The sequence below is a fragment of the Mastomys coucha genome, unplaced genomic scaffold, assembly GCF_008632895.1.
Source record: "Mastomys coucha isolate ucsf_1 unplaced genomic scaffold, UCSF_Mcou_1 pScaffold17, whole genome shotgun sequence".
NCBI classification, from domain to species: Eukaryota; Metazoa; Chordata; class Mammalia; order Rodentia; family Muridae; genus Mastomys; species Mastomys coucha.
In genome coordinates, this window is record NW_022196899.1 from 14,241,402 (window position 1) to 14,268,945 (window position 27,544).

General features: G+C 41.8%; 1 protein-coding gene across 1 annotated transcript in view; it reads right to left on the minus strand.

Annotated features, from left to right (window-relative positions):
- Window positions 1-7,610, minus strand: part of Gyg1 (glycogenin 1) — a 38,486-nt gene extending 30,876 nt beyond the window's left edge. Inside the window, exons 1-4 of the mRNA XM_031376277.1 lie at window positions 7,506-7,610; window positions 5,218-5,353; window positions 3,320-3,494; window positions 2,909-3,071 (exon numbers count right to left, since the gene is read on the minus strand). Coding sequence (XP_031232137.1) covers window positions 2,909-3,071; window positions 3,320-3,494; window positions 5,218-5,353; window positions 7,506-7,512 — 481 coding nt within the window. The 5' untranslated portion in view covers window positions 7,513-7,610. The remainder of the gene's footprint in view (window positions 1-2,908; window positions 3,072-3,319; window positions 3,495-5,217; window positions 5,354-7,505) is intronic.
- Between the last annotated feature and the right edge of the window lie 19,934 nt (window positions 7,611-27,544).

The window sequence follows — 27,544 nt, forward strand, 5'->3', positions numbered from 1 at the left end:
AGAGAGAATTGTAGTCACTAATATGCATATGTCACATGCATGTGGAGGTTCAAGATTGACATTTAGAGTGTTCCTTGATTGCTTGCCACCTACCTTTCATTTTCTCTCACTGCTCCTGAGGCTCATCTATTAAGCTCAGCTGGCCAGCCAATACATTTCAGAGATCCCCTTGTGTCTGATCCCCTATGGCTTGGCTTACAGAAACACTCCAGCACTCTTAGTTCCCATTAGTTTCTTACATGTGCCTGGGAAACTGAACTCCGGTTACTACAATGGCGGGGCAGGCACTTGACCCACTGAGAAACCTCCCCAGCCTGACTACTTCCTCATAGGTGCAGCACGGAAAGCGCCGGCATAGCACAGGACATTTCAACCTCAGCACTGCTCATATGGGAGCTTGGACAGATAACTGTGAGGAGCTTCCCTCTGTACCACAAACTATTCAGCAGTGGCGTCAGCGTCGACTCTTCAGGTGCCAGCAGCGCTGACTTCCCTCAGTGAAGACAAATGTGCCCAAGCAGAGTTTGGAAGGCTGAGGCAAGGATGATAGTGAATTTCTGGTTAGCCTGGGCTAGATAACTAGTTTAGATACACGAGAACAATCTGCCTCAAGAAAACAAATTCTCTAGAAGTAGCTACATATCTCTTGGTCTTGGATTAGGGTGGGGTAAAGAAACAGAGGGTACAATACAGAACCATTCCTGATTGAAGACTATTAGCTCAGGATGTAAATAAGCCAAACCCTGAAGCAAGATCAAAGCTTAACCCTCCTAATTATTTGCAATGAGATTATAAAGAACTGTAAGCCCCAAATCTTCAGGCAAATAGTTATACAGAATTTGTTATCTATTAGGAGAAAAAACAAAACAACCTCATATGTATAGCTTGAAATGCTCTGAAGTTTCAAGCTTGGCTTCAGCAATGTAACGAATGTTCAAGCTTAATCTTTGAGACGTTTACGATTTCTTAAACTTTCATAACTAGTTAACAGACATGAATCTCTGTGTGTCTTCCGTTAGCATTGGGACCACAGGCCAATTCTTGACATGGGTGCTGTGGACGCAAACACCGGTCTTTGTGCTTGCATATCCCTGGACCCAAGAATGAATTTTCCTTGATAATCAGCGTTGAATCTCAGTGAGAAAGCCTGGTTCAGCTTATTCTAAAAGACCCATTTACTGCAAATCAAAGGTAGGCTCTTAGGAAGAAAGAAGCTGCTGAAGCAGGCATCTGGCCATCCATGCCCATGCTTCCTGCGTGTGACTATGGCACAGTCAAGGATCTGATACGGAGTCACTGCTGAACAGGCTTTATGGAGTGTGTCCTTTCTGTCTGCACTACGTAGATTACCTTCCCTAAAGAACCATTACCAGCAGTTTGAAAAAGAACTGCTGTTGCATGTTGACTGCTGGCTTAGTCTTGTCAAGTTTCTGATATACTTAAAACAAATATACCTACTAATTATTTAAAGCATGTATGCCTACTAATTCAGCTGGCTATATTCCCCACTGATGAGTACTTGCCTAACACATCAAGGCTCTAGGTTCAAGATCCAACACCAGGAATAAAAGAAGAGAGAGAAAAGTTTTCTGAAAGACATGTGGGTCTGTTGGGAGCAAGTTCCTATGCTCACAGATAGCATGAGGAGACAACCCTCACGGCTGACCCTTAGAGCCAGAGGTGGAGAACCTGTTTTCTGCCCAGAAGGGTGGAAATGAAAGTGGCTAATGGTCTACATGACCTCTGTGCTATCTGTATGACCGAGCCCACAGCAAAGCCTTCCCCAGGCCCTTTTAAGGTAACCCGTGTAGCCTATCTATAGAACTTCTCTCCATGGAAGACGTGACAGCACTTTGAAAGGAACTTCAAAGTAATCATCCTTTATTGTGCACTTGGGGTTGCGTTACACCGGGAAACAGTTTTCCCAATTATACTGTACTTAAGCATGCCTGAAATAAACTACCCTGAGTCAGACTTTACTGGCTTGGACCAACACCAGCGGCTCAGTAGTGTTGAACCATGCTTTATTCTTGCATCCCTCAGACTATACTGCATGCCCTAGGGTTTGCAGAGACCAACACAGGCCTACGTGATCTACAGACATACTCGCACATACAAGTAAACGCTCCCATAACTTAGTCAGTGCTCCACTCGTCAGCTGTGAAGATGGAATTTTACTTAATCCATAGTTTTACAGGAAATGAGACTTTGGAAGTAAAGATTATTCGTGTAAAATTTGTTTTCAACAACTTACAAAAGAGTGCCAAATGCCAAATTATCAGGCTGTTTTCTTCACAAGATACTGGATTCTTGTTAGCAATGAGTGCCAAACACTTTTGAAGTTTACTCAGGTTTAAAAACAGAAGTTATGTTTAATTCAGTGCTAGTGATTGAATCCAGGGTATCACATATTCAGAACAAGCAAATGGTCACTATTCTTGAAATTAGCCCTAAGACGGAAGTGTGTCATTCTTTGGTCTTTTCTCAGTTTTTAAAAACTAACGCTAATTTAGATAGGGGAGAGTTCCTTAAGCAGCTGCCCGGATCTGGAGAACTACTTACCTAGCTTGACTGAAGCTTGCTTTGATCCCACCGGTAAACAATAAAAACAGTTGTGATGAATACCATGTGGGGATCAAAAGTTCAGGGTCATCCTTAGCTACACAATGAGTTTGAGGCCAGTCTGGACAATGTGAGACCCTGTCATAAACAAACACGAACAAAAAACCATGTCTGTCTTAGTTTAGGTTACCCTGATGCGCGCGCGCGCGCGTGTGTGTGTGTGTGTGTGTGTGTGTGTGTGTGTGTGTGTGTGTGTGTGTGTGTGTGTGTGTGTGTGTGTGTATTTGTGACGGAGAAAGAGTTAAATTTATAGAGATTTATCAAATGCACGATAGCAGGTACATACCATCAAAACTGCCTTGCTCAGAAGCAAGGTGCAACAGCTGGTTATATGTTTCCATTGAGGGTTGATAAACAAAGACTCCAGAGTTGAAACAGTCAGGCCATCCTGGGTCTGGTGCCGCTGACAATTCTTCCCTTTCAAACAGATCATCAATATTTGAGAGGACCTGATTCAAAGAGAAAGACAAAGAAAGGCGTTACAAGAATGCTCCTGCTGTGGCACACCCTTCCTAGGTTCTCCTTTTGTGTTACCCAACACAAAAGATGGGGACAGCTATATGGCAGCCTAGGATTGCTCTCCTTCATCACTTCTTATGATAATGGCTTTATCTGGCATGCCTTGACAGCATTCCTCAAATGAGTAACAGGTCTCCGTTACTGAGCACATCTATTCAGCCCTTAAAGCCACACTCACCAGAGTATCTGCATCCATGAACACGCATTTGGAATACTGAGTAAGGGACCAGCAGTGGAGTTTAGTCAATGTGATGCCCAACTCGGGTCTCTTCATTAGGGTGAGATGAGCAGAATCGCCACTGTCCAAGACATCTACCATGATGACTTCATCGAACACGGTCTCTAAAACTTTTCTGTAAAAATAAGTTCCAGAAAGCATCACATATACTCTTCTCATATCACATGATACACTTACTTTAAGACCATTGCCTTACTTCATAAGCTATCAGTCACGAGACAATTGGTGTTTTGGCATAGTCTACCCTCTTAGATCTGTCTTTATGCACTTCATAACAAACTGTGTTCATGCATGTGCACATACAGTAAATTCCATAAGTACTGATAACTGTTTATGGTGCCTCCTAACTTAAGACATTATCATAGAACTTTTCTCTCTTCTGAGAGAGAGAATACCTGGCAAGCTCAACTTGACATATAAGAGTTTTCAATGTTCAAAATTACCTGAGTATGTGTCTGTGTGCTCTCATTCATGTGCATGCAGAAGACATTGGTCATTTTCAGGAACTATCTGCCTTGGTGTTTGTTTGTTTGTTTGTTTGTTTGAGAAATCTTTTCTCAGTGGGACCTGGAACTTGCTGACTAGATTAGGACGGCTGGCTAGTGAAGTCCAGTGATGCCTCTCTGCCTCCGAGTAGTGATGATATTACAGATATGCACCACCATGATGCCCAGATTTTTGTATGTGTACTGGGGATTGAATTCAGGTTCCCATGTCTTTAGTGGAATGTTAATGAAACAGACACTATAACTTGCTAGAGGAAAACTGAATGATATAAACCTTTAACTACTGAGAAGCACTGGTGTGGAATTTCATCTCTCAAATTAGGTAAGTTAGATAACAAATACATTTTAGTTCACAGAGTAACCTTGGTCTTTTTTTTTTTTTAATAAGAAATGGAGAATGGAACCAGTGACTGTAGTGAGTCATAGTAGTGGGATACGAGACCAGATCTGGGTGTTACACAATCCTCACTAATGGATATATCAGAAGAAAGGGGTTGAGGCACCTTTCAGGAACCATGTAGGATCCATGTCATTAATGTGGAAGATACACATACACACACACACACACACACACACACCCATATATACATATATATATGTATATATATGCACATATGTATAATGCCTTATTTTTTAAAGGCCCTTGGCCTATGTTTACATTTAAAAAATATAAGGTATTTTCAATTTCTAAGAAGGCCAGGAGATTGTAAAAATAAGACAGCACAAAGTTGTGGAGCACCAAACCATACTATTCTTAGATTTAGTATAGAGATATCGCAAAATTTAATTCCAAACCTCAAAATGAACGAATCCCATCAATGAGTAGCTTATACTTCTCAGCATGTATCCCCTAACAAATTCAGTAACACTTTCAGAAAGTCTAGTAATAAGGACTTTATTCTCTCATACATAAAGATGACAAATGTCAGCTAGAAGTAAAAATTGTTCAATAGCATCTGAAGGTTTCCCTGTTTACAGGAAACAACGCAATCTCAGCTTCATTCGAGGAAAGGACTCCCCAACGAGTGAGGACAGACAGAACTTGGCAGGATCCACCCTCAGAAGACTCAGTAAGGCTCGGGCAGTTCTTTTCTCTCCTGAGATGTAAGCAGGAAGATGGAGCACAGATGGAACCGCCCTGGAGGAATCCTGGGACATCTTCCCAAAACTAGGAAGAAACGTCACATCCCGTAATATTTAGTTTAGCATTGATTATCGATCTTTACTTAGTGCTCAGCTCCCTAGGAAGGTGTGCGCTCAGTGCCACTGGTTCAAGGGAGAAGAGTGTTAGTTCCCCAAGGACAAGGAGACAGACAAGCAGGTAGTCTTTACCTCATAGAGTCTGAAACCTGTGGGCTGGCGAGTACAACCATCCTCCTTGTAGTCCGGTGCTGTTTCAAAGATGAGCCCAGGACCAGCGCACCTTTGGCATAGGCATCGTTTGTGGTCAGCGTCACAAAAGCCTGATCTTAATACAAAGAAAAAGCAGCGTATCTCAGCTGGGAAAGAATTTTCCCCAGGTGTTCTTTCAACCAACAGTTTAACAAAATCCTGTCTTCGGAGGTCAATTTTCTGTTGACAGGGCAGTAGCTCCTTTGGTGGGAGAACTCACACAGGCATCTATCTAGGAAGAGGCTAAACCTGAGTTTAGCGGGAATGCCAGATAACCTTCAAGCCGCTCACAACCACCGCAAAACTCAAACCCCAGTTAGAGCCTATCCAAATACTTAGAGCAAACTGTAGCACGAGAGCAAAGCTTAGGAAAACGGTGGCGATGAAAATATCACCAAGCACACTTCCTTTCTCTCACAAGGCCTGGTGAGTGGTATTTTCAACCAGGCGAGATCCTCCATGTCCATCACCCCAGAAAGTAACCCAGCTTCTGCCCAAGACTGAACTTCCCACCGTGGCCTTACCCCTTAGTGACCAATCACTGTTGGTGAGCTTAGAAGCCAACTCTAGCCAACCTATCTTTTGCTATCTCCTTCCATCTCTAGCCCCCTTTCTCTGTCTTTTCTATATCCTAACCCATATTCTTCCCTGGGGTCCCACTTCGCATGCTTCTGAATCCTTTCGTATGTTAGAGGCAAGTGTTCTACCAATAAACTACATCCTGAGTTGTTGTTGTTTTGAGCTAGGGCCTGGCTGCAGAGACCAAGCTGACCAGACAACAATCCTGTCTCCACTTTAATTAAATTAAAGGTGTAAACCACGGTCAGCTGCCTTCATTTCTCTGAGAAAACGAGCAATATACCATCTTCCCCATTCTCCCCTCCCCCCCTAACAAGCGACATGGACATACACGCCAATATTCCCAACCCCCCAGCCAGAACAGAAGTCAAACATGTATTCTTTCTCCCACTGAAGAGTCCTCATTAGATCAGCCTTTAAGATCTTTTCGGGCTTTTTGTAACTTCACTCTGGGGACCATCTCTAAAGGTGACTTTAACATGAGCAGTTGGTGGGTATCCAATGTGCATACGGATACTAAGGTTCAAGTCCTCCCATTTGGGGGGGCTGCTGCCCAAGAAGAGAGTTAGGAGATTTTGTCACTGTCACTCTCGGGTTTCCTCATTTCCCAGTGTGGATGCTAGAAGCCGTGGGAATTCCTCTGAGCAGGGACAGTGTGGTGGGTTATCTGGTTATCCAGTGCACTCCCCAGAAGCCAACCTGAAAGGCGTTTTAACTCATACTACAGGGCCATCTTTCAGAACAACCCACTACTACACTACCGAGATGAAGAAAGTTGTCAATTCCCTACCTCCAGTCAATTATACTCTGTAATGACACCTGCCACATCCATCAACCCCGGCTGGTACTCGTCTGTGTTATTCTTAGAACATTCTGAGACAGTAACATTTCAAAACCATTTTTTTCCCCCAAAAGTACTTAAAACATGAGCACAATGAATTATGTGTTAGCCCCAAAGAGACTTCAGGAGGTGGTGGAGGAAACGCCGACGTGGTGTAATAAACGTGTATGTAAAAACTACAGGCAGCAACGCTATGCTTTCTCTGGTTCAATTAACAAAAGGAGAGGTCAGATGTTATAAACACAAGCTAAAACTTAGCCTACAAATGGACGGTAAGACCAATTGACAGACAGCTGGGTGCTTTCACCTTCAGATGGCCGCTCCGTTGCTGTCACAACCCAGGCTACAGCTTCAAGCTTTCAGAAGGGCCAGTCACCTCTAGTGCCCGGTCCTGGGCTTCATTCGCCTAGGGCCTGACACTTTGCAACAAGTGGCACCGGCAACCGAGGCCCGCCCGGGGCGCTAGCCGGCTCCCTCGTAGCAGCACCGGGCTACTGAGGCCTAAAAATAGGCTCAGTGCAGAGACCAGAGCAGGGCCGCACCCCGGTGTTTCCCCGCAGGGCGCCCTGCCGTTCCCGGTGGCGAGAGCACCTCGGGGCCGGGTGCGACCCCGGTGCGCCGCGGCGCACGCCCCACCCCGCCTGGCCTTCCCCGGATGCCGGAGACGGAAGCCGCCGGCCGCTCCGCAGCGCGTCTCGGTGAGCTGCTGGAGACGACAGCGGTTCGCGAGCTCCCCGGGAGCTTCCCCGGCGCGGGGGGGCCGCCGCGTCGCGGGACCCGGGGACGCGGGAGGGTGAGGGGGGCGTACCTGTCATAGTGTGGCCGGGTGGGTCGCGGGAGCCGGGCGCCGGTAGGTGACCGCGGCCAGCAGGGAGGGCGGGAGTCCGCAGCCCGCCGCTCTTATAGCGGCCGTCACGTGGCCCGCGCAGGCTCCAGCCCAGGCCGCATCCTCCCCGGTGCGCACTGCGGGGCGGGGCGGCCCTGGGGACCCGCGGGCTGCCGTGCCCTGGGGACACCTGTTGGGGACTGCGCCGCGGGGCGTTCGTTCCAGGGCCCGTGGGAAGGGAAGAGGGGGGCAGAGCTGTGTGGCCTGTGGCAGGGAAACGAAGGGTAATGAGCTTCCAACTACTAGGGACCTCTGGAAAGTCATGCCGGTTCCAGTATTCATTTAAAACTGTTTAAATGGAAGAGGATGTTTACTGGAAACTTTCCACACTGTCACAATGGTGTTGTGGCACTAACCCAGAAATAAAATAGGTAGTTGTCAAATATGTAGAATCTCACCACTGGTTTTATCAGGTAGTTAAGACCCTTTTACCAAGTCAAGGGCATAGGGATTACACACTGCCAAATACTTGCAGGTAGGAGAAACTCAGGCTCCTAAAAGTTAAGTTACTTTGCTATGACAATAGGAGGAGAGGTAGGATTTGTTTCAGATCAACACACTCCCATAGAGAGCCCCAGTGTCTTTGGCATACCGGTTTTGAATAAAGGGTAGTAAGTTCCGGTAATTCTGCTTAGGTAATTCAGTTGTTTCGGTTCATCTATTTCACAAATCTTGATGGTCAATTTGTCATTTCAGAGGGGAAGTTGAGAAATACTTTTCTAATGTAGAAAACAAATGGTTCAGCAATGGTTCAGGAAAGGTGGTTCAGCGCTCTGTAAATCTTTTCTCAATAATGAACGGTGACGACATCAGTTCAGAGCAGGCGACAGATACCGAAGAACAGGGAAAGGTAGTGCTGCAATCTTCAATATAGCCCTCAACTTATAGTCGTGGCTGAACTTCCAATGTCCAACTTTATAATAGTTCAAAAGCATTATACATCATCAGAAACCACTTTGAATTTTGATATTTCATTGGCTAGTTGTATGCAATACAGTATATTCTTCCATGATGCCGAACACCTGCCCCAGTTCCCCGGTGCTACTCTTTTGCTTGGCTATGGCTTGGGTAGTAGATGTGGCAGAAGATTCTGTATATTCACAGAGGGTCTATAAACACACAGTCCACACCTATCATCCTAGGGCCATATCTACATCACTGCTCCTTGGCATGTGGGCCTAGATCTCTTCTACTAGACTCAACCAGTATAAGTTAAAAAGTCATTTTTTTACTCTTTAGTCCAGGTCTCCTATAGAGTGGAATCACTTGAAAACCACACTCTATTTTTAATTGATGCATATTAATTCTGTACATTTTTGTGGTACTGTTGGTTGGGCTTACAATGTGTAATGATCAGGTCAGAGCAACCAGCGTATCTATTGCCAGAAGAAGATGTTTTTCTTTTCTCTTCTTTTCTTTTCTTTTTTGTTGGCAATGTTAGGGCTCAAACACAGGGTCTTGTACATGTCAGGCTTGTGCTGCACCATTGTGCTGTACTCCTACTCTGGGAATCTAAGATGATCATTTTCATTGTTGTTTGGTACAAGGTCTAGTTGTGGAGGCAAAGCTGGCCTCATATTTCTGGCCTAAAATGAATGAGTCCCCTCCCTGAGTTTTCTTCTTGGGAATACGAGGCTACACGTAGAATCAGAATCTTAAGCTCAGAGCTTTTGAAGTGTTATTCTTCACAAACCTCTTTTGAGTTCTTCCTAATCTTTCCATGCCTACCGTGGCTTGACGGCCAATGGACCATGGAAGGAAGACCTTCCAGGACTTGGCATATATTTCATTTTCAAGAAACAGAAATGCAGGGCAAAGGGAAAACACAGCTTTCCACTTACTCAGACCTTGTGTGCTTACAAGAGTCGCCCTCTTTAGGGGGTGCGAAGGCTAAAGTTGAGCTGTACGTACTCAAGAGGAAGAAGGGACCTAGAGCAGATGCTTCACGGAAGACAAAACAAAATCAAAATCACAAAACCCCCACAAGGATGCTTCTGCCATCAGTGCGGTTCTCAACCACCTCTGTTCCCATCTGTCTCAGGGTGGACTTTCCCATGATGCACTGCTGGAGTTCAGAAGGCAAAGCCAGGAGGAAAAGGCAGACAGCTGGAAAGTGGGGAAGTTTCACTTAGGAGCAGTTCCTTTACTTTTCATGTTATTTAATGAGAGAGTCCCATAAAGTTTACAGCCGTTATTGATTAGAAAGACAGAAAATGAAAGGGATGCTGGAAAGGAGGGAGCCCTTCACTCTAAGATCTTGTTTGTCGAAACTTCAGTATAGCTGATAAAACCAAATTACTTACCAGATAATGCATAAAGTTTTAGGACATCCCAAACACCGATATGAAAGGCAACAATGTATTTACTTGGGGCAGAAGTATTTGCAACTTTGTATTTTACTATATTAGCACTCCAGTCTCATTTCTAAATCTAAACAACCTCTCCCTTTCATACAACCACTTTATGGGCTAGTGAGATGGTTCAGTGGGTAAAGGCACTTTATTATTATAAAGGAAACAACCCGAGTTCAATGCCCAGGAACTACAAAGCAGGAGCGGACTGCTCCTGCAAGTTGTCTTCTCTTCTCCACAATCATATGTAACGGCAACTTCCGACCCCTGCCCTTATTCTTTATTCTAAAGAATTAGAATTTAAAAATTAAGGCACAGAAAAAGGAAATTTATGAGTATATCTACAAAAGAAAATTCTATTCCATAAATAAATAAGCTGGTATGTTTTCAATTAATTTCTAAAATTACCTTAAATTTTAAGTTTTGTTTAATCTTCAAGTCTTGTAGTAAATTATGTTCCGAAAGCCTCAGGATCATGGATAGAGCCATTGTAAAGACAATAAAGTGCAAGTTTCCCTTAAGAAGTGTAGAGGAATTTTAATTCAGCAACACGATTACTCTAGCAAGGAATTACATCCAAAGATATGATACAGCTGGACTGCCCAGATGCCATACACTTTTAATCCCTCTGGCTGATATATACACCATTGATTCCAGAGGCTGGAATACAGACACAACTTTAGTACATTCCTTTAATCTCAAACAATAACATCTAATGGAGGGGCAGACAAAGTGACAAACCAGAGAAAGATTTGACAGAATGAGTCAAAGATAGAATATGTCAGACTCTCAGGAGAATAAACAGGTAGGAGAAGTTACTTAAAGGGCAGTGAGGGAGAGAGAGTTCAGTTCAGAGCAGTTGAGTTCAGAGCAGTTGAGTTTGTGTAGTACAAGGCAGTCTTTCTAAGCAGATCCATTCAGTCAGCTGAGAAAAGCCGATTTGAATCAGAGAGCTTGGAAAGGAGTTTGAGCCAGAACAGCCAGAGTTCAGAAAGAACTAGAAAGAGTGAACTTATTCAGCAGTAAGTCTCAAGGGCTGAAACATTTTAGGCCTGGGTTAGCAGACAAAGACTGGAAGCTGAAGTCTTCAATGTCCAGGCTTACAGAAGATTAGATTACATGGAGGATAGAAGCTTCCAGGCATAGGCCTAGGGGATAGTGAGATAAAATGCCCCGGGCTCAGCCTAAGCCATGTGTTTATAAAGCTTGGGTGAGGTTTTCCTCTCATCACCTGAGGAAATGAAAGTGACAGTCACATTTACAAAAGAGCACATACTGTCGCTTGAATATGGCTTGTTCTGTTCTGAGCACCTCTCTATTAACCCTTGTGCTTATGATCTATGCTAAAAATGTCTTTTAAAATTTATTTATTTCTATCTTATGTGTATGTTTTACCTGCTTGTGTGTCTGTAGAGCACGGCTGTGGAGTGCCCGTGGAAGCCAGAAAAGCAGCATGGGATCCTCCTGGAACTACAGTTATACACAGTTGTGACTGTCATGTGGATGCCAGGAATCCAAGCCAGGCCCTCCGGCAGAGCAGTCAGTGCTCTTAACCTCTAAGCCATCTCCCCATCCCCTAAAAAATGTCTTTTAATAACTTTCAACTCTGCTTCACAGTAGCTTATTTTGAAATTCTCTTCTGTAGTGAATCTGGTAATATGGCTTTACCTGGGTCAAGGTCACTGAAAACCAAACCAAACAAAACACAACCAAACAAAACAAAATGCCAACCCAGCAGCAAGACAGAGCCTTGTCTACATCCAACTGCCTCTGACATTACCACTTTGAACCAAATATAAACATTGGAGACTGCCATTACAATCTCCTCTCAAATGACACTACAAGTATCTTGTCAGAGTCCCCTCTGCATTGAGTTTCTATTGTATAACAAAGCCTTTTAAATTGTAACATGCATGGCAATAGACTGGAAATCCCATTAAAATTTAGATTTTCATTTAGTAGCTGTCTTAGGATGAACAGACACCATGACCAAGGCAACTCTTATAAGGACAACATTTAATTGGGGCTGATTTACAGGTTCAGAGGTTCAGTCCATTCTCATTAAGGTAAGAGTGTGGCAGTGTCCAGACAGGCATGGTGCCTGACTAGCTGAGAGTCCTATGTCTTCCTCTGAAGGCTGCTAGCAGAATACTGGCCTCCAGGCAGCTAGCATGAGGGCCCATATCCACAGTAACACACCTACTCCAACAGGACCACACCTTCCAATAGTGCCACGCCCTGGGCTGAGCATGTATAAACCATCACATTCCACTCTCTGGCCCCATGGGCTTGTCCAAACATATGAGTCTATGGGGGCCATACCTAAACAAGCATAATGCAAACTACATTTAGTCCAATGTCAAAAGTTCCCATAGTCTATGGCAGTCTCAACAATGTTAAAAGTTCAAATTTTCAAAGTCTCTTCTGAGATCCATCCAATCACTTAACTTAATCCCCAAAGCAAGACAGGAAACCAGCTGGGGAAAGTCCAAACTCTGCGTCTCCATGGCTGAGGTCAAAGCAGTCTTCAGATCTCCAACTCCTTTTTCATCTTTGTTGATTGCAACAAATTTCTTTCTCCTGGCCTGGTTCCACTCTCTGTTAGCAGCATTCCTCAGCAGATATCCTATGGCTTTGGCATCTCAAACATCTTGGGGTCTCCAAGGCAACTTCAATATTACAGCTTCCTGTTTCAAGGTCTGAGGTCCACACTTGATCCTCTGGGGCTCCTCCAAAGGCTGGCATCACTCCTCTAACCCTGCCCTCTAATTAAGAAAATGTTCTACAAGTTTACATACAGCTCGATCTAATGCAAGCATTTTTTTTTTCAGTTATCAGAATATTTTATTCAGCAGCATACAGGTAGAGGCCAGGAGGAGCACAGCGCATGGGTGGTAGGAAGACACACATAGCTGGACACAGGCTGTCCAACGTACACATGCAGTTTAATACACTGGAGGATACATATTGTAGGCGTGCAGGCAAACGCAGTGTCAGGCTGGCTAAATCCAAGGCAATGGCAGAGGCACTAGTTTCTGACCCACAGACTAAATTTATACAGAATTACACAAAGTGGCAAAAATTTACCAGTAATATTTGTATAATGGATTACATCTACGCTTATTTTGGGGTTCCTTAGAAGTCCAGTGTCAGCCATTTTGTGTTAACTTACAGTCCCTGAGATGCCCAGTGCTAGTCAGTTTGGCCACATTGGGTATCTGTAACAGTTCCATGTTGTCTAAACATAAACTGGCCTGTACTGCCTTCTGTTCCCTTGAGTATCCTTTACCTAGCAAGGTCTTGCATTGTTCCAGAATATATAATAGGCTCTATTACTTTTATTTTCATTAGGGAGAAATACACATGAATTCACATTTCTAACTCACTTGACTCCCTTAATACATTACACTGTGGCAAAATACTCTGAAACAATTTCACTTACCAAAAAAATTGCAGACATAGAGCATAGATATTTCTGCTGAAATATCTGAAATCAGTTTGCTGATCTTACGTGTTTAAAGATGTATTTCTACAATACAAATGTCAAAATTAGCTTCTTTTTTTTCTTTTAAAAAATATATTAGATATTTTCTTTATTTACATTTCATATGTTCTCCCCTTCCCTGGTTTCCCCTCTGAAAAACCCCCTTTCCTCTCCCCACCCCTGTTTACCCACTCTGGCTTCCTGGCCCCAACATTCCCCTACAGTGAGGCATAGAGCCTTCACAGAACCAAGGGCCTCTCCTCCTATTGATGACTGTACTGGCTGGTTTTGTGTGTCAACTTGACACAGGCTGAAGTTATCACAGAGAAGGGAGTTTCAGTTGGGGAAGTGCCTCCATGAGATCCAGCTGTTGGGCATTTTCTCAATTGCCCCTTGTGGGTGATGCCATCCCTGGGCTGGAAGTCTTGGGTTCTATAAGAGAGCAGGCTTAGCAAGCCAGGAGAAGCAAGCCAGTAAGGAACATCCCTCCATGGCCTCTGCGTCAGGTCCTGCTTCCTGACCTGCTTGAGTTCCAGTCCTGACTTCCTTTGGTGATGAACAGCCATGTGGAAGTAAGGCAAATAAACCCTTTCCTCCCCAACTTGCTTCTTGGTCATGATGTTGTGCAGGAATAGAAACCCTGACTAATACAATGACTGACTAGGCCATCCTCTGCTACATATGCAGCTGGAGCCATGAGTCCCCCCATGTGTACCCTTGGTTGGTGCTTTAGTCCCTGGGAGCTCTGGTGGTACTGGCTGGTTCATATTGTTGTTCCTCCTATGGGGTTGCAAACCACTTCAGCTCCTTGGGTCCTTACTCTAGCTCCTCCATTGGGGACCCTGTGCTCAGTCCAATGGATGGCTGTGAACATCCACCTCTGTATTTGTCAGGCATTGGCAGAGCCTCTCAGGAGACAGCTATAACAGGCTTCTGTCAGCAAGCACTTGTTGGCCTTCACAATAGTGTCTCAGTTTGGTGACTGTATATGGGATGGATCCCCAGGAGAGGCAGACTCTGGTTGGTCATTCCTTCAGTCTCTGTTCCACACTTTGTCTCTGTAACTCCTTCCATGGGTATTTTTGTTCTCCTTTCTAAGAAGAATTGAAGTATCCACATTTTGGTCTCCCTTCTTCTTGAGTTTCATGTGGTTTGTGAATTCTACCTTGGGTATTCTAAGATTCTGGGCTAATAGTCCACTTATCAGAGTGTTCTTTTGTGATTGGGTTACCTCACTCTGGATGATATTTTCTAGTTCCATCCATTTGCCTAAGAGATTCATGAATTCATTGTTTTTAATAGCTGAGTAGTACACCATTGTGTAAATGTACCACATTTTTCTGTTTCCATATCTCTGTGGAAGGACATCTTGGTTATTTCCAGCGTCTGGCTATTATAAATAAGGCTGCTATGAGCATAGTGGAGCATGTGTCCTTACTGCATGTTGGAACATCTTCTGGGTATATGCCCATGAGTTGTATAGCTGGGTCCTCTGGTACTACTATGTCCAATTTTCTGAGGAACTGCCAAACTGATTTCCAGGGTGTTTGTACTAGCTTGCAATCCCACCAGCAATGAAGGAGTGTTCCTCTTTCTCTATATCCTTGCCAGCATCTGCTGTCACCTGAGTTTTTGATCTTAGACATTCTGACTGGTGTGAGGTAGAATCTCAGGGTTGTTTTGATTTGCATTTTCTTGAGGACTAAGGATGTTAAACATTTCTTTAAGTGCTTCTCAGCCATTCAGTATTCCTCAGATGAGAATTCTTTGTGTAGCTCTGTACCTCATTTTTTAATAGGATTATTTGGTTCTCTGGAATCTAACTTCTTGAGTTCTTTGTACATATTGGATATTAGCCCTCTATCAGATATAGGATTGGTAAATATCTTTTCCCAATCTGTTGGTTGCCATTTTGTCCTATTGACAGTGTCCTTTGCCTTTACAGAAGCTTTGCAATTTTATGAGGTTTCATTTGTCAATTTTTGATCTTAGAGCATAAGCTATAGGTGTTCTGCTCAGGAAATTTTCCCCTGTGCCCATGTGCTTGAGGCTGTTCCCCAATTTCTCTTCTATTAGTTTCAGTGTATCTAGTTTTATATGGAGGTTCTTGATCCACTTGGACTTGAGCTTCTTACAAGAAGATAAAATGGATAGATTTGCAATCTTCTACATGCTAACTGCCAGTTGAGCCAGCATCATTTGTTGAAAATGCTGTCCGTTTTCCACTGGATGGTTGTAACTCATTTGTCAAAGATCAAGTGACCATAGGTGTATGGGTTCATTTCTGAGTCTTCAATTCTATTCCATTGATCAACCTGCCTGTCACTGTACTCAATACCATGCAGCTTTTATCACAATTGTTCTGTAGTACAGCTTAAGGTCAGGGATGGTGATTGCTCCAGAAGTTCTTTTATTGTTGAGAATAGTTTTCGCTATCCTAGGTTTTTAATTATTTCAAATGAATTTGGAAATTGCCCTTTCTAAGTCTGTGAAGAATTGAGTTGGAATTTTGATGTGGATTGCATTGAATCAGTAGATTGCTTTTGGCAAGATGGTCATTTTTATTAAATTAATCCTGGCAATCCATGAGCATGGGAGATATTTCAATCTTCTGAGATCTTCCATTTCTTTCTTCAGAAACTTGAAGTTCTTGTCATACAGATCTTTCACTTGCTTAGAGTGACACCAAGGTATTTTATATTATTTTTTACTATTGTTAAGGGTGTTGTTTCCCTAATTTCTTTCTCTGCCTTTTTATCTTTTGTGTAGAGGAAGGTCACTGATTTGTTGAAAGTAATTTTGTATCCAGCTACTTTGCTGAAGTTGTTTATTAGGTTTAGGAGTTCTCTGTTGGAATTTTTGGGGTCACTTAAGTATACTATCATATCATCTGCAAATACTGATAATTTGACTTCTTTTCCAATTTGTATCCCTTTGATTTCCTTTTGTTGTCTAATTGCTCTTGGTAGGACTTCAAGTACACTATTGAATAGGTAGGGAGAGAGTGGGCAGCCTCATCTAGTCCCTGATTTCCTGATTTTAGTGGGATGGCTTCAAGTTTCTCTCCATTTAGTTTGATGTTGACTATTGGTTTGATGTATATTGCTTTTACTATGTTTAGGTATGGGCCTTGAGTTCCTAATCTTTCCAAGACTTTTATCTTGGAAAAGATGTTGGATTTTGTCAAATGCTTTCTCAGCATCTAACGAGATGATCATATGGGTTTTTTCTTTGAGTTTGTTTATATAGTGGATTACATTGATGGATTTCCATCTATTGAACCATCCCTGCATCTCTGGGATGAAGCCTACTTGATCATGGTGGATGATCATTTTGATATGTTCTTGGATTTGTTTTGCAAGAATTTTATTGAGTATTTTTGCATCGATATTCATAAGGGACATTGATCTGAAGTTCTCTTTCTTTGTTGGGTCTTTGTGTGCTTTAGGTATCAGAGTAATTGTGGCTTCATAGAACAAATTGGGTAGAGTGCCTTCTGTTCCTATTTTGTGGAATAGGTTAAGGAGTATTGATATTAGGTCTTCTTTGATAGACTAAACCCATCTGGTCCTGGGCTTTTTTGGTTGGGAGACTATTAATGACTGTTTCTATTTCATTAGCAGATATGGACTGTTTAGATCATTTATCTGATCCTGATTTAACTTTTGTACCTGGTATCTGTCTAGTAAATTGTCCATTTCATCCAGATTTTCCAGTTTTGTTGAGTATAGGCTTTTGTAGTAGGATCTCATGATTTTTTTGATTTCCTCAGTTTCTGTTGTTTTCCCTTTTCATTTCTGATTTTGTGAATTAGGATACTGTCTCTGGGCCCTCTAGTTAGTCTGCATAAGGGTTTAATCTATTTTGTTGATTTTTCTCAAAGAACCAGCTCCTGGTTGATCCTTTGTATAGTTCTTTTTGTTTCTACTTGGTTGATTTCAGCCCTGAGTTTGATTATTTCCTGCCACCTACTCCTCATGGGTGAATTTGCTTCTTTTTATTCTAGAACATTCAGATGTGCTGTCAAGCTGCTATTGTATGCTCTTTCCAGTTTCTTTTTGGAGGCACTCAAAGATTTGTGTTTTCCTCTTAGGACTGTTTTCATTGTGTCTCATCAGTTTGGGTATGTTGTGGCTTCATTTTCACTAAATTCTAAAAGGTCTTTAATTTCTTTATTTCTTCCTTGACCAAGTTGTCATTGAGTTGAGTTTTGTTCAGCTTCCACGTGTATGTGGGCTTTGTATTGTATATGTTGTTATTGAGGAGCAGTCTTAGTGAGTGGTGATATGATAGGATGCATTATTTCAATATTTTTGTATCTGTTGAGGCCTGTTTTATGACCAATTAATTATATGGTCAGTTTTGGAGAAGGTACCATGAGGTGCTGAGAAGAAGGCATATCCTTTTGTTTTAGAATAAAATGCTCTATAGATAACTGTTAAGTCCATTTGGTTCATAACTTCTGTTAGTTTTACTGTGTCTCTGTTTAATTTCTGTTTCCATGATCTTTCCATTGCTGAGAATGGGGTCTTGAAGTCTCCCACTATTATTGTGTGAACTGCAATGTGTGCTTTGAGCTTTAGTAAAGTTTGTTTTATGAATGTGGGTGCCCTTGCATTAGGAGCACAGATATTCAGAGTACAGAGTTCTTGGTAGATTTTTCCTTTGATGGGTTTGAAGTGTCCTTACTTATCTTCTTTGATAACTTTAGGTTGAAAGTCAATTTTATTCTTTATTAGAATGGCTACTCCAACTTGTTTCTTGGGATCATTTGCTTGGAGAATTGTTTTCCAGCCTTTTACTGTGAGGTAGTGTCTATCTTTGTCACTGAGGTGGGTTTCCTGTATGCAGCAAAATGTTGGGTCCTGTTTATGTATCCAGTCTGTTAGTCTATGTCTTTTTATAGGGGAATTGAGACCACTGATACTAAGAAATATTACAGAAAAAAGATTGTTCTTCCTATTATTTTTGTTACTAGTGATAAAAATATGTTTTTTTGGCTATCTTCTTTTTGGTTTGTTAAAAGAAGATTATTTTCTTGCTTTTTCTAGGGTGTAGTTTCTCTCTTTTCATTGGAGTTTTCCATTTACTATCCTTTGAAGGGCTGGATTTGTGGAGACATATTGTGTAAATTTGTTTTTGTCATGGAATATCTTGATTTCTCCATCTGTGGTTGTTAAGAGTTTTTTGTTGGGCATAGTAGCCTGGGCTGGCATTTGTAATTCTGATAGATCTGCCTTTATATGTTACTTTACCTTTTTCCCTTATTGCTTTTAATATTCTTTCTTTGTTTTATTCATTTGGTGTTTTGATTATTATGTGATGGGAAGAATTTCTTTTCTGATCCAATCTATTTGGTGTTCTGTAGGATTCTTGTATGTTCCTGGGCATCTCTTTCTTTAGGTTAGGGAAGTTTTCTACTATAATTTTGTTGAAGATATTTACTGGCCCTTTAAGTTTGTAATCTTCACTCTCTTCTATACCTACTATCCTTAGGTTTGGTCTCATTGTGTCCTGGATTTCCTGGATGTTTTCACTTAGGATCTTTTTGCATTTTGCATTTTCTTTGATTGTTGTGTCAATGTTTTCTATGGTATCTTCTGTGCCTGAGATTCTCTCTTCTATCTCTTGTATTCTGTTGGTGATGCTTGCATCTATGGATCCTTATCTCTTTCCCAGGTTTTCTATCTCCAGAGTTGTCTTCCTTTATGATTTCTTTATTGTTTCTACTTCCATTTTTAGATCCTGGATGGTTTTGTTCAATTCCTTCTCCTGTTTGATTATGTTTTCCTATAACTCTTTAAGGAATTTTTTTTGTTTCCTCTTTGAGGTTTTCTATCTGTTTACCTGTGTTCTTCTGTAGTTCTTTAAGGGATTTTTGTGTTTCTTCTTTGAGGTTTTCTATCTGTTTACCTGTGTTCTCCTACGTTTCTTTAAGGAAGTTATTTATGTCCTTCTTAAAATCCTCTATCAGCATTATGAGATGTGATTTTAAATCCACATCTTGCTTTTCCTGTGTGTTGGTGTATCCAGGACTTGCTATAGTGGGAGAACTGGGTTCTAATGAAGCCAAGTTGTCTTGGTTTCTGTTGATAAGATTCTTGCATTTGCCTTTAGCCATCTAACATCTCTGGTGTTAGATGTTCTTGTTGTCTCTGGCTGGAGCTTGTTCCTCCTGTGGGTCTGTAAGCCTGTGCCAGCACTCCTGGGAGGGCAGCTCTCTTCTGGCAGAGCTTGTATACAGGGGGCCCTGGAACAGCTGAAGCTCTGGGTGCAGATAGTGACCGGAAGGATCCTGTCCTAGCTGCTCCACTATTTTTGCCTCCCCACACCTCCATGTGCTCCTTGCTGCCCCACTCCAGACAGTTATTGGAGAGAAAGTGGCTGTCTCACCTCTGATCCTGGGAGTGAGAGCACTCCCAGGGAGAACAGGTCTCTCCTGGCAGGACCCATGCACAGCAACAGTCTCAGCTCACAGGAGCAGATGGAGGACTAGAAGGATACTGTCCCAGCTGCTCCATTGTTCCTGTGTTCCATGCACCCGGCTGGCCCTGCTTCACATGGTTACTGGAGAAAAAGTGGGTATCTCACTTCTGAGCCCAGGATTGAAAGCACTCCTTGGAGAATGTTACCTTCCCTCTTCACTTCAGCCATCGGACTTCTAGCAGCCTCTGCTTGGGGGCTAACACCTGGGAGCTAAGACAGATGCTCTCTGTTGACTGTTTGTTTGTCTTTGAAGAAGCCTGAGCACGCCCACCCCCTGAGTATGCCAGTTGCCCTAAGATCTTCTGAACCTGGGGACTTTGGCACCTGAACTTTCTTTGTAGTGTAATCTAGAGACTTGTTTTCAGTTTCTCCTGTGACTATAAAAATCCTGGTTTATTCTCAGTAAAGTGGAGCCTTGATTGGGACGCAACTTGGCTTTGTGTTTTCTCTTTGCATTTCAAACCCTTTATTTCAGGTCCTTTATTCCCTCCTGGCTGAAAAGAACCCAGTGCATGAATCTGCTGCAGTTTCAGGAGAACAGCTCTCTCCTGGAAGGACCCGTCCACAGAGCTCTGTGGATCAGCCTCAGCTTGCCATACAAGCATTTTCTTTTTCCTCCAAAATGATTCTTTTTTTTTTTATCAGATATTTTCTTTATTTACATTTCAAATGATATCTCCATTTCCCGGTTTCCCCTCCAAAACAAAAAACAAAAAACAAAACCCTATTACCTCCCTGTTCTGCCTGCTCACCAATCCACCCTCTCCCACTTCTTGGCCCTGGCATTCCCCTACACTTGGACATAGAGTCTTCACAGGACCAAGGGCCTCTCCTTCCATGGATGACTGACAAGGGCATCCTCTGCTACATATGCAGCTGGAGCCATGAGTCCCACCATGTGTACTCTTTGATTGGTGCTTTAGTTCCTGCGAGCTCTGGTGGTACTGGTTAGTTCATATTGTTGTTCCTCCTGTGGGGTTGCAAACCACTTCAGCTCCTTGGGTCCTTACTCTAGCTCCTCCACTGGGGACCCTGTGCTCAGTCCAATGGATGGCTGTGAACATCCACCTCTGTATTTGTCAGGCATTGGCAGAGCCTCTCAGGAGACAGCTATATCAGACTTTTCTGTCAGCAAGCACTTGTGGGCATCCACCATAGTGTCTGGGTTTGGTGACTGTATATGGGATGGATCCCCAGGAGAGGCAGTCTCTGGCTGGTCATTCCTTCAGTCTCTGTTCCACACTTTGTCTCTGTAACTCCTTCCATGGGTATTTTGTTCCCCCTTGTAAGAAGGACTGAAGTGTCCACACTTGAGCATCTTCTTAGTTGAGCTTCTTTCCTTACAGATGACTCTAGCTTGTGCCAAATTGATATAAACTATGCAGCACAGCTGGTTACTGTTTTCATTTGAGAATTAATCAAAACAAGGAGATACGATTATATGTAAAGTTGACAAAGGGCGGACTTGTGACGGCCATTCTTGGTTTTCGACTTGACTACATCTGGAATTAATTAAAATCCAAGACCAATGAAGGGCACACTAACAGATTTTTACTTAACCTAAAGTAGGAAGATCCACTTGTAGCCCCGATCTTGATGTGGGAAGACATACGTGTAATCTGGGCCAGATCTTCTGCTGGAAGCCTATCTAAGGACATGGAAGCCTGTATAAGGACATGGAAGCCTGTATAAGGACATGGAAGCCTATCTAAGGACATGGAAGCCTGTATAAGGACATGGAAGCCTGTATAAGGACATGGAAGCCTGTATAAGGACATGGAAGCCTGTATAAGGACATGGAAGCCTGTATAAGGACATGGAAGCCTGTATAAGGACATGGAAGAAGGACTCTTTTACTCTTTGCCTTGCTTGCCCTCACCTTGGTAGCAAGTTTATACTTTCAGCAGCATTGGATCCTACTTCTTCAGAATCCCAGCATCCAGCCTTATGGACTGAGCACCTTTTGTTTTTGGTTTTTGGTTTTTTTTGGACTTTCTGTTCATAGATAGACAGTGGATTAACTGGAGCCCAGCCTGTTCTAATCATTCTAATAAATCCCCCTTCTCTCTCTCTCCTTCCATCCTACCCCAGATATATTTATCCTATAGAGAACCCTGACTAACACACCAATTGTATTTTGTGTAAGATACTATTGAGATCAGTTTACACCTCTGTGAGCACACAGAGAATGTTGAGAAGCTGACCAGAAACAGAACAGAGAGCAACCTACTGGCTCAGATGATTCTCATAGATGATCCCTGATCTAATCATATCATATCTGTCCAGATACAGCAGTGAGCTAGTTAGCCATTTTAAATTTTTCCACAGTTGATATTATACAAATTCAATACCTATAATTGAGATTTATCATAAGTTGTGTCATTCTAATGAAAAGTTTAAGAAGTAATATCCTTAAAATCTCAAGCTATCACATTCTCCAGTCAAGAACTGGAGTTTCTGGTGTCTTGGTGACTGATTGATTATATTACCTCTTCAAAAAACCATACACCTACTTACTTACCATTAAATCCATCCATTTATACTGAGTTCGAGGTAAAATGTGGAGCTAAGTAAGTTTTGCATAGTCACAAAATTATTTTCATAATCCAAGTTTAGGACACTTCATGTCCCCTGAGAGAAGCCTCTATTCATTAGCAGCTTCTCATCTCCTGACCCCATCCTTGGGCTATTATTAATCTAATTTTTTCATGTGTTTGTGTATTGGATTTACCTATAAATAGTATTTTATGAGGGGTTACTTTCTCTTAACAGATATTTTCAAGGATATTACATGTCTGGAACAACTTTCTACATTATAAAAAGATTTTTAAAAGTCTTTTTTTTTTTAATCAGATAGAGGACTTTCAAATCCTGTTTTCTATAATATTGATTGTCCAATACCATCACTTCCCTGGTGGTATGTTTGCAGCCAGTATGTAAGTTAAGTTTTGACATAGTTCAATCTATTTTTTCTTTTGCTTACGCCTTTGTTGCCATATCTCAGGAACTTTTGCCTAAGCAAAGGTCATGGAGATTTTCCCATAGGTTTTCCCCTAAGAGCAGTTGCTTTAGATTTCAAATTTAGGTCAATTGCACTTTCTGAGTTAGTTTTTATTATGATTTGGAATAGCAGGATATAAGGGGTCCCATCTTCTTCCCTTGTATGTGAGTATTGATCATCCTATTACTGATTATTAACAAGGCTATTCTGTCCCTATTGAATTGTCTTTGTGCCTTTAGCAAAATCCCTAAAGACAACTATGCACATTCTAACAATAGTCCATATTGTCTTTGTTTTTTTTTTTAGCCTTGTATAGGTTGAGACACCTTTATCAGCAGTGTTTAAAGCAAGAAGTGTACTGAAATTGAGATTATTTTCTTTCACGTTTTGACGTCTGTGCTTATATATACTGAGATAGTGGTTTACTGTTATTTTCAAAATGTCGGAAGAAGAAACTTAAAGGAAGAAGAATTCTCTTTGGCTCCTTGGAGGACCTGCTTCCTCCAGCTTGACTCTACTTCCAAAAGGTTCCATAACCTTCCCAAATAAAGTTACCAGCTGGGTCCCAAGTACCAACTACATGAAGAAATTTACATATATGCTAGTACACTTGAGGCTAGGACCCAAAGCATAAACTCAAAATTCATTAATGTGCCATGTACTCCTTACATGCATTGATGAAAGAGAGGTAACTTTATATAATATTTTAAATAACTTTTACATGGGAAAATTTGTGTGACATTGAACCATTTATTGTATATTGTAAGTGACATTCTCTCAGCCACACATGTGGACAAAACGTGGTTCTCACCATCATTTCTCATTCTGAATGGATGTGCTGTTGAGAATTAATCCTGTTCAGACATCAGTGCACACATGAATAGTTGACTGAAAAACTGGGACATTTTCTTTGTAAATTGAAAAAGAGTGTCTCAGGTAACTAAATCCCACAGTTGCATCCCCATATGACCTCTTTCTGCAGCACAGTTCTAATCACAACTTTTCTACCTCTATCTATAATGCTGTGTTTACATAGCATTTTTAATTAAAAAAATCACCTTAAATATTTGCTGTGAGATTGTGCCTCGTAGTAACATCAGAAGCTATATTCATAAAATCTCACCAGCATAGCCACCTAAACATGGATTGAAGAAGGAGGACACAATCCAACATGCCAAACTGGGCAGGGAAAAGCCTAGAAGACCCCAAAGCACAGATGATATCCCTGCACAAAGCACAATAAGAAACTGTGTAAATCTGGGACCAGGAGGGGTGGTCCTGCCCAGGGAAGGACACACCAACTTGATGTTCCATGCCAAACAATAGTCCTGAACACACACATACAAGTAACATTATATGAACTCAACAGGTTATATTTAGGAGTGTAAATGCATATATAGGAGTGTAAATGCATATATAAATATGTACATGTGTGCAAAACAATTGAAAAAAGAGGCCATTAATTTGAAAAAGAGTATGGAAGGATATATGAGGAAGTTTGGAGGAAGGAAAGGAAAGGAAAGAATGTTGTAATTATAATCTCAAAAACAAAACAAAACAACAACAACAACAAAAACAACTTAGAAGTAGAGAAATAGTTGAGGGATCGAGAAGTAGATTCTCCTGAAGAGGCCACCGCCTGTAGCCATGGAGGAACTCCATTGGAACAATAGAGATACGAACACACTCACAAAATTTTCGACCCAAAATTTATCCTGTCTATAAGAAATGCAGCCACAGGGGATGGGGCAGAGATTGAGGGAATGGCCAACCAATAACTGGCACAACTTGAGACCCATTCATGGGCAAGCACCAATCCCTGACACTATTAATGATACTTGGTTACGCTTGCAGACGGGACACTAGGATATCTGTCTTCTGAGAGGCTCCACCCAGCAGCTGACTCAGACAGATGCAGGCACCCACAGTCAAACAGTGGATGGAGCTTGGAGACTCTTATGCAAGAATAGAAGGAAGGATTGAGGGCCCGGAAGCAGATAGCAACTCCACAGGAAGACCAACAGAGTCAACGAACCTTGACCCTTGGGGCTCTCGGAGACTGAACCACCAACCAAAGAATATACACAGGATGGACCTAGGCCTTCCCACTCATGTGTAGCACATATGTAGCTTGGTCTTCAAGTGGGGCCCAAACAACTGGAGCGGGGGCTATCTCTAATGCTGATGCCTGTCCATTGGATACATTCTTCTAGCTGAACTGCCTTGTCTGGCCTCAGTGGGAGAGGATGCACCCAACCTTGCAGAGATTTGAAGTGTGTGTGGGAAGGGTGTGAGGGGAGGGGTTTGAGGTTGGGGGAGGGGTTGAGGGGGAAGATACCTGCTCAGTGGAAAAGGGAAGGGGATTGGAAGGAATGTGGGAGGGGGGGCCGGTAAAGGGGCAGTAAACAGAATGTAAAGTGAATAAGTAAAGTAAAAAAAAAAAAAAAACAAAAAACAAAACAAATTGGTTTTCTAGGTATGAGAAAGACTTTCTGTTAGGTGAGTTTTTAAAAGATTTCAGGGAACTCCATGGATAAAGCATTTATTAGCCAAGTCTGATGATATGAGTTTCATCCAAACGACACACATGGTTAAAGGAAAGAACTGATTCCTGCAAATTGTCCTGTGACCTCTACATACAATTATACTGAATGTGCTGTACTTGTATTTTCCCCCTCTCTCTCCTTTTTCACTATCTATCTATCTATCTATCTATCTATCTATCTATCTATCTATCATCTATATATCTATCATCTATCTATCTACCTATCAATCATCTATCATCTATCTATATATCTATCATCTATCATCTATGTATCTATCTATCATCTATCATCTATCTATCTATCATCTATCATCTAACTATCATCTATCTATCTATCATCTAACTATAATCTATCTATCATCTATCATCTATCATCTTATCTATCTACCATTTCTATTTCTTTTGAGACTGATATATTGTTCATTTCATAAGTCCATCTATTTTTTAAGATAGCAGACCTTAAATTTGTAATAAAGGCAACTTCTTCTTTATTTCCTTGATACTCATTTTTTTTTAAACTGGCAGCTACTTAATCTACTAGAAGCCATGGCATAGAAATAAAAATATCATGATGGTTAATGACTTAAGTTTGCAAAATGGTAAAGGAGAAAATTAATAATCTATCGAGCTAGATTGGAAACCATGGAGCTTATGGACATTGGTTGAATTAGTTGCCTTGCTGGAGTAAATAAAGTTAGTTTCTCTGAGAAGCATTCACTGGCCTGACCAGAGAATGACCTGCTTTTAAACAGCTAATCCTGCTTTCTCCACTGGGTAGGTCGAGGCTTCAAAGAAGTCATCAACTAATGCTACAGACATCTTTAATATCTTGGCTAAAATTTTTCCAGGCTCTCACTTGAACGTTATGATCTGCTGACTGGTTTACCAAATCCCAACCATAGCATTTGTTACAAGCTCACAAACCTAAACATAAACACTTTACCTCCTGTTCAGCCTCCTAAGCCTTAAATTATTACAGCACTGTAAATGTCAGTACTGACTAATGTCCATTGGATCCAGGATTCTAATTTCCATGTTGTCAAATGAACGAACCAGGAATTTCCACCAAGCTGAATTAGTACAGTACTGTGAAGACCAAATTTTAATTAAGTTAATCAAAATTTCTCTTATTTTTTAGAGGAACATCTTGCAGCAGATATATCAGATTCTTCTGAAAATGCTGGAGTTTTTAGAGACCTTTTTTTTTTTTCTGTTCAAAAGGAGCAGTTGCACAAATGGAACACTAGATCTAGTTTTTTAAATGTTGAGCACACATTCTCTACATATGATTATACTGTATAATTATACCCATTCACCTCACAGATTTCTAAGTAACATTCAATTTTAAAACTTCATTACTTACAAAAGTTCAAATAACCAGTCACATAAATAAACAAGTAGAACATTCTTAAAACTCATATACACCAAATACACTTACAGGGCTAGTCTGCAGAACTTGTCTGCGACCTATTATGCACAACGGTATGATTTAAACAAGGATGTAAAACTTTTTAGCGTGATCAAGCCGACAGGGACTAGGTTACCTTACCCAGGATCAGGTTCTCTAGTTCCATCCATTTGCCTTCAAATTTCATGATACCTTTTCTTGTTACTACTTTTACTGCTTACTTAGGAATTTCACATCATGAACCCTCAGCAGTCCTCACGTCACAGTCCTCCCAGATCAGTCCCTGACCCTCGGGACTTCCTTCCCCTGGGAAAAAAAAAAGAGAAAAACTAAAAAAAACAAAACAAAACAACAACATCATCAACAACAACAAGCAAGTGCAATTTATGTTTCCCATATACTCCCTGGAGCATGGTGAACCACCCAGTGGCCAACCCCTTAAAAACCGAGTCCTTCCCCACCTGCACCTCACCCCTAAAAATCATCAGTTGCGGAGAGCAATACTTTAAAACATTCACATCGTAATGTTTAAAGAGATTTCTCCCATGGCTTCCTATCTAGGCTGTTACTTTTGGGGTGTCTGGGGTGTGGGGGTTGCCACAGAATCCTTCTTTGTCTCTTTCTCAACTGTGAGTCTGCAGTTGTACAGTTGCGTGTCCTGCATCCACTCTGCCGTAGAGGGCACA